This window comes from Oncorhynchus gorbuscha, linkage group LG09 (assembly GCF_021184085.1).
Source record: "Oncorhynchus gorbuscha isolate QuinsamMale2020 ecotype Even-year linkage group LG09, OgorEven_v1.0, whole genome shotgun sequence".
In the NCBI taxonomy this organism is placed as follows: domain Eukaryota; kingdom Metazoa; phylum Chordata; class Actinopteri; order Salmoniformes; family Salmonidae; genus Oncorhynchus; species Oncorhynchus gorbuscha.
In genome coordinates this window covers 79,701,252-79,713,469 of record NC_060181.1, presented here as the reverse complement: position 1 = coordinate 79,713,469, position 12,218 = coordinate 79,701,252, and the positions used below count along the sequence as shown (strand labels likewise).

General features: G+C 47.8%; 1 protein-coding gene across 3 annotated transcripts in view; it reads right to left on the bottom strand.

Annotated features, from left to right (window-relative positions):
• LOC124044135 (glycogen synthase kinase-3 beta) overlaps positions 1 to 12,218 on the bottom strand; it is a 55,554-nt gene that overhangs the window by 10,876 nt on the left and 32,460 nt on the right. For all 3 annotated transcript variants that reach the window (XM_046363613.1, XM_046363614.1, XM_046363615.1), the window contains exon 3: positions 7,061 to 7,144. In XM_046363613.1, the coding sequence (XP_046219569.1) occupies positions 7,061 to 7,144 (84 nt within the window). The remainder of the gene's footprint in view (positions 1 to 7,060; positions 7,145 to 12,218) is intronic.

Below are 12,218 nucleotides of genomic sequence, written 5' to 3'. Positions count from 1 at the left end.
CTGACTGGTATTTTGCATACACACTCTCTCTCCCTCTCTGCCTGTCTTTTCCCCTCCTACGTGTCAGCAGAGCTATAATCCCCATACCAATCACACTATGCCAGCTATCCACAATTAGAACAGAGGGAAGGGGGTAGGAGGAAAAGACGTCAGAGAGGAGAGAAAGAGGAGAAGAGTGAGGCTCACGAGAGGCCCTCTTGCACGTGGTGGTTCCTAAAATGATCAGGTGGCCTTTGGTCAGGCAACCCCTTTACTCAGTGCCCTCTGCCCCAGCCTCTCTCCCTCAGCCTCACACATGGGCATCCCAAACCAAGTCCAGACTAGGTTTCCTGAGTGGGTGTATCCATTACTGCAGTGTCATGGCCCTGGCATTGTGCATGCTGCATACGTGCACTCTGACATATTGGGCACATGAGTGTGGTCTATATTTGCCAGTTATCCTCCTGCCAGCATGTGAATGACAGATTATACGAACAGAATCATTCATGTGTTATGAATATTCAGAATACCCAGAGAGGGAACATGACAGACAGACAGACAGACAGACAGACAGACAGACAGACAGACAGACAGACAGACAGACAGACAGACAGACAGACAGACAGACAGACAGACAGACAGACAGACAGACAGACAGACAGACAGACAGACAGACAGACAGACAGACAGACAGACAGACAGACAGACAGACAGCAATACGGAAAGACAGACAGCGATACAGACAGACAGAAGGACAGGGAAACAGACACACAAGACAGACAGACAAACAGCGATACAGACAGGCGGATGGACGGACACACAAGACAGACATATGGACAGAGAGACAGACAACGATACGGAAAGACAGACATACAGTGTCTTCGGAAAGTATTCAGACCCCTTGACTTTTTCCACATTTTGTTATGTTCCAGGCTTATTCTAAAATTGATTAAATAAAAAAAATCCTCAGCAATCTACACAAAATACCCCATAATGAGGAAGCGAAAACAGTTTTTTTTTTTTTTTGCAAATGTATAGGTAACAGTAGAACTTTAGACCGTCCCCTTGCCCATACCCGGGAGCAAACCAGGGACCCTCTGCACACATCAACAACAGTCACCCATGAAGCATCGTTACCCATTGCTCCATAAAAGCCACGGCTCTTGCAGAGCAAGGGAAACAACTACTTCAAGGTCTCAGAGCAAGTGACGTCACCGATTGAAACACTATTTAGTGCGCACCACCGCTAACTAAGCTAGCCGTTTCACATCCATTACATATACAAAATAAAAACAGAAATACCTTACTTACATAAGATTTTTGATTGGAGTCCACCTGTGGTAAATTCAATTGATTGGACATGATTTGGAAAGGCACACACCTGTATATATAAGGTCCCACAGTTGACAGTGCATGTCAGAGCATAAACCAAGCCATGAGGTCGAAGAAATTGTCCGTAGAGCTCCGATACAGGATTGTGTCAAGGGCCAGATCTGGGGAAGGGTACCAAAACATTTCTGCAGCATTGAAGGTCCCCAAGAACACAGTGGCCTCCATCATTCTTAAAAGAAGTTTAGAACCACCAAGACTCTTCCTAGAGCTGGCCGCCCGGCCAAACTGAGCAATCGGGGGAGAAGGGCCTTGGTCAGGGAAGTTACCTGACAGAGCTCTAGACTTCCTTTGTGGAGATGGGAGAACCTTCCAGAAGGACAACCATCTCTGCAGCATTCCACCAATCCTGAATTTATGGTAGAGTGGCAAGACGGTAGCCACTGCTCAGTAAAGGCACATGACAGCCCGCTTGGTGTTTGCCAAAAGGCTCCTTAAGACTCTCTGACCATGAGAAACAAGATTCTCTGGTCTGATGAAACCAAGTTTGAACTCTTTGGTCTGAATGCCATTGTCACATCTAGAGGAAACCTGGCAACATTCCTATGGCGAAGCATGGTGGTGGCATGTTTTTCAGTGGCAGGGACTGGGAGACTAGTCAGGGTCGAGGCAAAGATGAACGGAGCAAAGTACAGAGAGATCCTTGATGAAAACCTGCTCCAGAGCGCTCAGGACCTCAGAATGGGGCGAAGGTTCACCTTCCAACAGGACAATGACCCCAAGACCATGCAGGAGTGGCAAGTCTCTGAATGTCCTTGATTGGCCCAGCCAGAGCCTGGATTTCCACCCGATCGAACATCTCGGAAGAGAACTGAAAGAAACTGTGCAGCGACGTTCCCCATCCAACCTGACAGAGATTGAGAGGACCTACAGAGAAGAATGGGAGAAATTCCCCAAATACAGGTGTCGTGTCTTTGGCTATGCTGGATTAAGTGATATGACATGCTATTCTATAAAATAATTTCTCCGTAATTAATATTACCTGATTGAGCTAATCATGTAAAGATGTAATTGACTAGAGATTCGGGGCACCACAAAATAATATTTATAGAGCTGTTTTCTTCTGAATAAACTCTTAAAGACCTAGTAATATTTGACATCAATAGCAGTCAATATTAATCGTCACCTTAATTCAGTCTCTTCTGAAAGTTGTAAATTCTTGGTTATCTTCACGAACCCTGGCAAACAAGTTGAATCAGCAATACAAAATTGGGTTTAATTATTTATTTACTTAATCCCTAACTAATCACACAGAATTACACATACACATAATTAATCATAACTTGATTACAAATTATGTCATAAAGGAAAACGTCCCTAGCGGGCGGAACAAATATGACAGCTTGTTACACAAAAGAAAAGGGCTGAGTTTGAGTGAAAGAGCGGGTAGACTGAGGAACAAAGGGTGAAGCTGTGCTATCGTAAATACAGTATCTCATGCATTCTAAATTACCACACATTTGGAAAAGGAAAATGCAATAAATATTTACTCTGAGCTGTGCTTCGGTAGGTTGGTGGTAGATGGAAGGCCCGTGTTGCCCAACCGAGTCCTTTGAAGAATGTCTCTGCTGGTATATTGGGTACGTTGTAGTAACGTCGTTGTGTGGTAGACGGGATACTCTGTCTGTTCCTTCCTAACCTGTGTTTGCAGCTGCTGTTTCTAACTCAACGGCTAGGAGGTATCACTTCTGTAGTGAATGAGAGTTAAAAGTTCATACCATTCGCAACCAAAGCTTACGCTGATGTTGGCTTCGTTCTGTAGTTATTATCTGAACCATTCTGATATCGGACCGTCGTCCTCACATCCTCGGAACTGTCTCTGGTTATATTGTCAAGGCTTTATATAGGAAAGGAGAGGAGGCCGTGTTTGAAATCTTTTATAGGCCATGTCCCTTCACAGGGGCGGGCCACTGATTGAGCAGAGCCCTACCTTATGAAAACCTAAATCTCACATTTAACCTCTTGCTCCTACCTGACACGCAGGCGTCCCATCTAGACATCTGGAAATGCAAATGCGCTACGCTAAATGCTAATAGCACTTGTTAAAACTCAAACGTTCATTAAAATACACATGCAGGGTATTGAATTAAAGCTACACTCGTCGTGAATCCAGGCAACAAGTCAGATTTTTAAAATGCTTTTCGGCGAAAGCATGAGAAGCTATTATCTGATAGCATGTAACACCCCAAAAGACCTGCAGGGGACGTAAACAAAATAATTAGCATAGTCGGCGCTACACAAAACGCACAAATAAAATATAAAACATTCATTACCTTTGACCATCTTCTTTGTTGGCACTCCTAGATGTCCCATAAACACTATTGGGTCTTTTTTTCCGATTAAATCTGTCCATATATAGCCTAGATATCGATCTATGAAGACTGTGTGATCAACAGAAAAATAGCGTTTTATAACGTAACGTCATTTTTTTAAATTAAAAAAGTCGACGATAAACTTTCACAAAACACTTCGAAATACTTTTGTAATGCAACTTTAGGTATTAGTAAACGTTAATTAAGAAGCTAAAATCATATTTCGTCCCATCACGAATAATTTCATATTCAAACATTTAAATTGAACAACAATTCCATGTGAATCCGATAACTCTGATGTGTAGACTTTCCACTGTGGAGTTTATGGAATCTTATCAATGATGAGAATGTCTCAGATGACAACCAAACTGACATCATATTCATTAAGTACCACCGCATATGTTCAATTGGTCGGATTACCAGAATATAGTTCATTTCCCCCCACCTTCTGATGTTCCCAGAATCTCTATGTTAACCAAGGGTTTTGCAAATGTAACATCAGTAGGGTAGAGAGAGGAAAAAGGGGGGGAAGAGGTATGTATGACTGTAATAAACCTACCCCCAGGCCAACGTCATGACACAGGTGTGCCAAGCTTGTAGCGTCATAACCAAGAAGACTCTAATCGGCTGTAATCGCTGTAATCGCTGCCAAAAGTACTTCAACAAAGTACTGAGTAAATGGTTTGAATACTTATGTAAATGACATATTTCAGTTGTTACTTTTTTTTATTATTAGCAAAAATGTCTAAAAACGTGTTTTTGCTTTGTCATTCTGGGTTACTGTGTGTAGATTGATGAGGGGGAAAAACTATTTAATCAATTTTAGAATAAGGCTTTAACCAAACAAAATGTGGAAAAAGTCAAGGGGTCAGAATACTTCCCAAAGTCACTGTACAAGACAGACAGACAGAGAGAGTGACAGACAGATGGACAGACAGAGAGACACAGACAGACAGAGAAACAGAGACAGGCATATGGACGGACAGAGAGACACAGACAGACAGAGAGACAGAGACAGAGAGACAGACAGACAGACGGACAGAGAGACACAGACAGACAGAGAGACAGAGACAGACATATGGACGGACAGAGAAACAGAGACAGACATATGGACGGACAGAGAGACAGAGACAGATATATGGACGGACAGAGAGCCAGAGACAGACATATGGACGGACAGAGAAACAGAGACAGACATATGGACGGACAGAGAAACAGAGACAGACATATGGACGGACAGAGAGACAGAGACAGACATATGGACGGACAGAGAGACAGAGAGACAGAGACAGACATATGGACAGACAGAGAGACAGAGAAACAGAGACAGACATATGGACGGACAGAGAAACAGAGACAGACATATGGACGGACAGAGAGACAGAGACAGACATATGGACGGACAGAGAGACAGAGACAGACAGATGGACGGACAGAGAGACAGAGACAGAGACAGACATATGGACGGACAGAGACAGACATATGGACGGACAGAGAGACAGAGACATACATATGGACGGACAGAGAGACAGAGACAGACATATGGACGGACAGAGAGACAGAGACAGAGACAGACATATGGACGGACAGAGACAGACATATGGACGGACAGAGAGACAGAGACAGACATATGGACGGACAGAGAGACAGAGAAAGACATATGGACGGACAGAGAGACAGAGACAGACATATGGACGGACAGAGATACAGAGACAGAGACAGACATATGGACGGACAGAGAGACAGAGACAGACATATGGACGGACAGAGAGACAGAGACAGACATATGAACGGACAGAGACAAACATATGGACGGACAGAGAGACAGAGACAGAGACAGACATATGAACGGACAGAGACAAACATATGGACGGACAGAGAGACAGAGACAGAGACAGACATATGGACAGACAGAGAGACAGAGACAGAGACAGACATATGGACGGACAGAGAAACAGAGACAGACATATGGACGGACAGAGAGACAGAGACAGACATATGGACGGACAGAGAGACAGAGACAGACATATGGACGGACAGAGAGACAGAGACAGACAGACGGACGGACAGAGAGACAGAGACAGACATATGGACGGACAGAGACAGACAGATATATGGACGGACAGAGAGACAGAGACATACATATGGACGGACAGAGAGACAGAGACAGACATATGGACGGACAGAGAGACAGAGACAGAGACAGACATATGGACGGACAGAGACAGACATATGGACGGACAGAGACAGACATATGGACGGACAGAGAGACAGAGACAGACATATGGACGGGCAGAGAGACAGAGACAGAGACAGACATATGGACGGACAGAGAGACAGAGACAGACATATGGACGGACAGAGAGACAGAGACAGACATATGGACGGACAGAGAGACAGAGACAGACATATGGACGGACAGAGAGACAGAGACAGACAGATGGACGGACAGAGAGACAGAGACAGACATATGGACGGACAGAGACAGAGACAGACATATGGACGGACAGAGAGACAGAGACAGACATATGGACGGACAGAGAGACAGAGACAGACATATGGACGGACAGAGAGACAGAGACAGACATATGGACGGACAGAGAGACAGAGACAGACATATGGACGGACAGAGAGACAGAGACAGACAGATGGACGGACAGAGAGACAGAGACAGACATATGGACGGACAGAGAGACAGAGACAGACATATGGACGGACAGAGACACAGAGACAGACATATGGACGGACAGAGACAGACATATGGACGGACAGAGAGACAGAGACAGACATATGGACGGACAGAGAGACAGAGACAGACATATGGACGGACAGAGAGACAGAGACAGAGACAGACATATGGACGGACAGAGAGACAGAGACAGAGACAGACATATGGACGGACAGAGACAGAGACAGACATATGGACGGACAGAGAGACAGAGACAGACATATAGACGGACAGAGACACAGAGACAGAGACAGACATATGGACGGACAGAGACAGACATATGGACGGACAGAGAGACAGAGACAGACATATGGACGGACAGAGAGACAGACATAGACATATGGACGGACAGAGAGACAGAGACAGACATATGGACAGACAGAGAGACAGAGACAGACATATGGACGGACAGAGAGACAGAGACAGACATATGGACGGACAGAGACAGACATATGGACGGACAGAGAGACAGAGACAGACATATGGACGGACAGAGAGACAGAGACAGACATATGGACGGACAGAGAGACAGAGACAGACATATGGACGGACAGAGAGACAGAGACAGACATATGAACGGACAGAGAGACAGAGACAGACATATGGACGGACAGAGAGACAGACATATGGACAGACAGACAGGCAAACGGACCTTGTCTCCGCTGGAGTAGAAGAAGTAGCGCAGGCGAACGATGTTGCAGTGTTCCAGTTTCCTCATGATCTGCAGCTCGCGGTTCTGACAGGGAGAGAGACAGACAGTCAATACTATTTACTGTTACAACAGGATACAGCATGAGAACTACAAGACAAAGGTGGGTCAACAGCAGCAGAGAGAGAGAGAACCAGGTTAGATACAGGTCAACTACAGACAGACACAGCGCAGATTTTACTCAACAAAAATTACACGTAACGTAAGATAATTATTTGCCCTCAGTCAGAAGAACTCTTAAGTCCACAGAAGACTCCAAGACTTCCCACAGAGGAAGAGTAGCCACCCACAGAGGAGGACAAGTAGCCATCCACAGAGGAAGAGTAGCCACCCACAGAGGAAGAGTAGCCAACCATAGAGGAAGAGTAGCCACCCACAGAGGAAGAGTAGCCACCCACAGAGGAAGAGTAGCCACCCACAGAGGAAAAGTAGCCACCCACAGAGGAAGAGTAGCCACACACAGATGAAGACAAGTAGCCACCCATAGAGGTAGAGTAGCCACCCACAGAGGAGGACAAGTAGCCACCCATAGATGAAGAGTAGCCACCCACAGAGGAGGACAAGTAGCCACCCACAGAGGAAGAGTAGCCACCCATAGAGGTAGAGTAGCCACCCACAGAGGAGGACAAGTAGCCACCCACAGAGGAGGACAAGTAGCCACCCATAGAGGAAGAGTAGCCACCCACAGAGGAAGAGTAGCCAACCACAGAGGAAGAGTAGCCACCCACAGAGGAAGAGTAGCCACCCACAGAGGAAGAGTAGCCACGAACAGAGGAAGAGTAGCCACCCACAGAGGAAGAGTAGCCACCCACAGAGGAAGAGTAGCCACGAACAGAGGAAGAGTAGCCACCCACAGAGGAAGAGTAGCCACCCACAGAGGAAGAGTAGCCACGAACAGAGGAAGAGTAGCCACCCACAGAGGAAGAGTAGCCACCCACAGAGGAAGAGTAGCCACCCACAGAGGAAGAGTAGCCACACACAGAGGAAGAGTAGCCACGAACAGAGGAAGAGTAGCCACCCACAGAGGAAGAGTAGCCACCCACAGAGGAAGAGTAGCCACGAACAGAGGAAGAGTAGCCACCCACAGAGGAAGAGTAGCCACCCACAGAGGAAGAGTAGCCACCCACAGAGGAAGAGTAGCCACACACAGAGGAAGAGTAGCCACGAACAGAGGAAGAGTAGCCACCCACAGAGGAAGAGTAGCCACACACAGAGGAAGAGTAGCCACGAACAGAGGAAGAGTAGCCACACACAGAGGAAGAGTAGCCACCCACAGAGGAAGAGTAGCCACCCACAGAGGAAGAGTAGCCACACACAGATGAAGACAAGTAGCCAACCATAGAGGTAGAGTAGCCACCCACAGAGGAAGAGTAGCCACCCACAGAGGAAGAGTAGCCACCCACAGAGGATGAGTAGCCACACACAGAGGAAGAGTAGCCGCCCACAGAGGAAGAGTAGCCACACACAGAGGAAGAATATCCACACACAGAGGAAGAGTAGCCACCCACAGAGGAAGAGTAGCCACACACAGAGGAAGAATATCCACACACAGAGGAAGAGTAGCCACACACAGAGGAAGAGTAGCCACACACAGAGGAAGAATATCCACACACAGAGGAAGAGTAGCCACACACAGAGGAAGAGTAGCAACCCACAGAGGAAGAGTAGCCACACACAGAGGAAGGGTAGCAACCCACAGAGGAAGAGTAGCCACCCACAGAGGAAGAGTAGCCACCCACAGAGGAAGAGTAGCCACACACAGAGGAAGAGTAGCCACGAACAGAGGAAGAGTAGCCACACACAGAGGAAGAGTAGCCACCCACAGAGGAAGAGTAGCCACCCACAGAGGAAGAGTAGCCACACACAGATGAAGACAAGTAGCCAACCATAGAGGTAGAGTAGCCACCCACAGAGGAAGAGTAGCCACCCACAGAGGAAGAGTAGCCACCCACAGAGGATGAGTAGCCACACACAGAGGAAGAGTAGCCGCCCACAGAGGAAGAGTAGCCACACACAGAGGAAGAATATCCACACACAGAGGAAGAGTAGCCACCCACAGAGGAAGAGTAGCCACACACAGAGGAAGAATATCCACACACAGAGGAAGAGTAGCCACACACAGAGGAAGAGTAGCCACACACAGAGGAAGAATATCCACACACAGAGGAAGAGTAGCCACACACAGAGGAAGAGTAGCAACCCACAGAGGAAGAGTAGCCACACACAGAGGAAGGGTAGCAACCCACAGAGGAAGAGTAGCCACCCACAGAGGAAGAGTAGCCACACACAGATGAAGACAAGTAGCCACCCACAGAGAGAGAGAAGCCACACACAGAGGAAGAGTAGCCACCCACAGAGGAGGACAAGTAGCCACCCACAGAGGAAGAGTAGCCACCCACAGAGGAGGACAAGTAGCCACCTACAGAGGAAGAGTAGCCACCCACAGAGGAAGAGTAGCCACCCACAGAGGAAGAGTAGGCACACACAAAGTAAGAGTAGCCACCCACAGAGGAAGAGTAGCCACCGACAGAGGAAGAGTAGCCACCCACAGAGGAAGAGTAGCCACCCACAGAGGAAGAGTAGCCACACACAGATGAAGACAAGTAGCCACCCATAGAAGTAGCCACCCACAGAGGAAGAGTAGCCACCCACAGAGGAAGAGTAGCCACACACAGAGGAAGAATATCCACACACAGAGGAAGAGTAGCCACCCACAGAGGAAGAGTAGCCACACACAGAGGAAGAATATCCACACACAGAGGAAGAGTAGCCATCCACAGAGGAACAGTAGCCACCCACAGAGGAAGAGTAGCCACCCACAGAGGAAGAGTAGCCACCCACAGAGGAATAATAGCCAAACACAGAGGAAGAGTAGCCACGAACAGAGGAAGAGTAGCCACCCACAGAGGAACAGTAGCCACCCACAGAGGAAGAGTAGCCACCCACAGAGGAAGAGTAGCCACCCACAGAGGAATAATATCCACACACAGAGGAAGAGTAGCCACGAACAGAGGAAGAGTAGCCACCCACAGAGGAAGAGTAGCCACCCACAGAGGAAGAGTAGCCACACACAGATGAAGACAAGTAGCCAACCATAGAGGTAGAGTAGCCACCCACAGAGGAAGAGTAGCCACCCACAGAGGAAGAGTAGCCACCCACAGAGGATGAGTAGCCACACACAGAGGAAGAGTAGCCGCCCACAGAGGAAGAGTAGCCACACACAGAGGAATAATATCCACACACAGAGGAAGAGTAGCCACCCACAGAGGAAGAGTAGCCACACACAGAGGAAGAATATCCACACACAGAGGAAGAGTAGCCACACACAGAGGAAGAGTAGCCACACACAGAGGAAGAGTAGCCACACACAGAGGAAGAATATCCACACACAGAGGAAGAGTAGCCACACACAGAGGAAGAGTAGCAACCCACAGAGGAAGAGTAGCCACACACAGAGGAAGGGTAGCAACCCACAGAGGAAGAGTAGCCACCCACAGAGGAAGAGTAGCCACCCACAGAGGAGGACAAGTAGCCACCTACAGAGGAAGAGTAGCCACCCACAGAGGAAGAGTAGCCACCCACAGAGGAAGAGTAGGCACACACAAAGTAAGAGTAGCCACCCACAGAGGAAGAGTAGCCACCCACAGAGGAAGAGTAGCCACCCACAGAGGAATAATATCCACACACAGAGGAAGAGTAGCCACGAACAGAGGAAGAGTAGCCACCCACAGAGGAAGACTAGCCACCCACAGAGGAAGAGTAGCCACCCACAGAGGAAGAATATCCACACACAGAGAAAGAGTAGCCACCCACAGAGGAAGAGTAGCCACACACAGAGGAAGAGTAGCCAACCACAGATGAAGAGCAGCCAACCACAGATGAAGAGCAGCCACACACAGAGGAGGAGTAGCCATCCACAGAGGAAGAGTAGCCACCCACAGAGGAAGAATATCCACACACAGAGAAAGAGTAGCCACCCACAGAGGAAGAATATCCACACACAGAGAAAGAGTAGCCACCCACAGAGGAAGAGTAGCCACCCACAGAGGAAGAATATCCATCCACAGAGAAAGAGTAGCCACCCACAGAGGAAGAGTAGAAACAGGAGACGAGCCAACCACAGATGAAGAGGCCAACCACAGATGAGAGCAGCCACACACAGAGGAGGAGTAGCCATCCACAGAGGAGAGAGAGAGAGAGCCAACAGAGGAAGAATATCCACACACAGAGAAAGAGTAGCCACCCACAGAGGAAGAGAGAGAGAGAGAGAGAGAGAGAGAGTAGAAACAGGAGGAGAGAGAGAGAGGAGAGGGAGAGAGAGAGAGAGAAAGAGAGAGAGAGAGAGAGAGAGAGAGAGAGAGAGAGAGAGAGAGAGAGAGAGAGAGAGAGAGAGAGAGAGGGAGGGAGAGAGAGAGACAGAGAGAAGCAGAGAGAGAGGGAGAGAGAGAAGAAGAGAGAGGGAGAGAGAGAGGGGGAGAGATAGGGAGATAGAGAGAGGGAGAGAGAGAGAGAGAGAGAGAGAGAGAGAGAGAGAGAGAGAGAGAGAGAGAGAGAGAGAAAGAGACAAAGGCAAAGTCTTCTCATGCTTTGTTGATTTCAAAAAAGCCTTCGACACAATTTGGCATGAGGGTCTGCTATACAAACTGATGGAAAGTGGTGTTGGGGGTAAAACATACGATATTATAAAATCCATGTACACAAACAACAAGTGTGCGGTTAAAATTGGCAAAAAACACACACATTTCTTCACACAGGGTCGTGGGGTTAGACAGGGATGCAGGTTAAGCCCCACCCTCTTCAACATATATATCAACGAATTGGCGCGGGCACTAGAAAAGTCTGCAGCACCCGGCCTCCCCCTGCTAGAATCCGAAGTCAAATGTCTGTTGTTTGCTGATGATCTGGTGCTTCTGTCACCAACCAAGGAGGGCCTACAGCAGCACCTAGATCTTATGCACAGATTCTGTCAGACCTGGGCCCTGACAGTAAATCTCAGTAAGACCAAAATAATGGTGTTCCAAAAAAGGTCCAGTCACCAGGAACACAAATACAAATTCCATCTAGACACTGTTGCCCTAGAGCACACAAAAAACTATACATA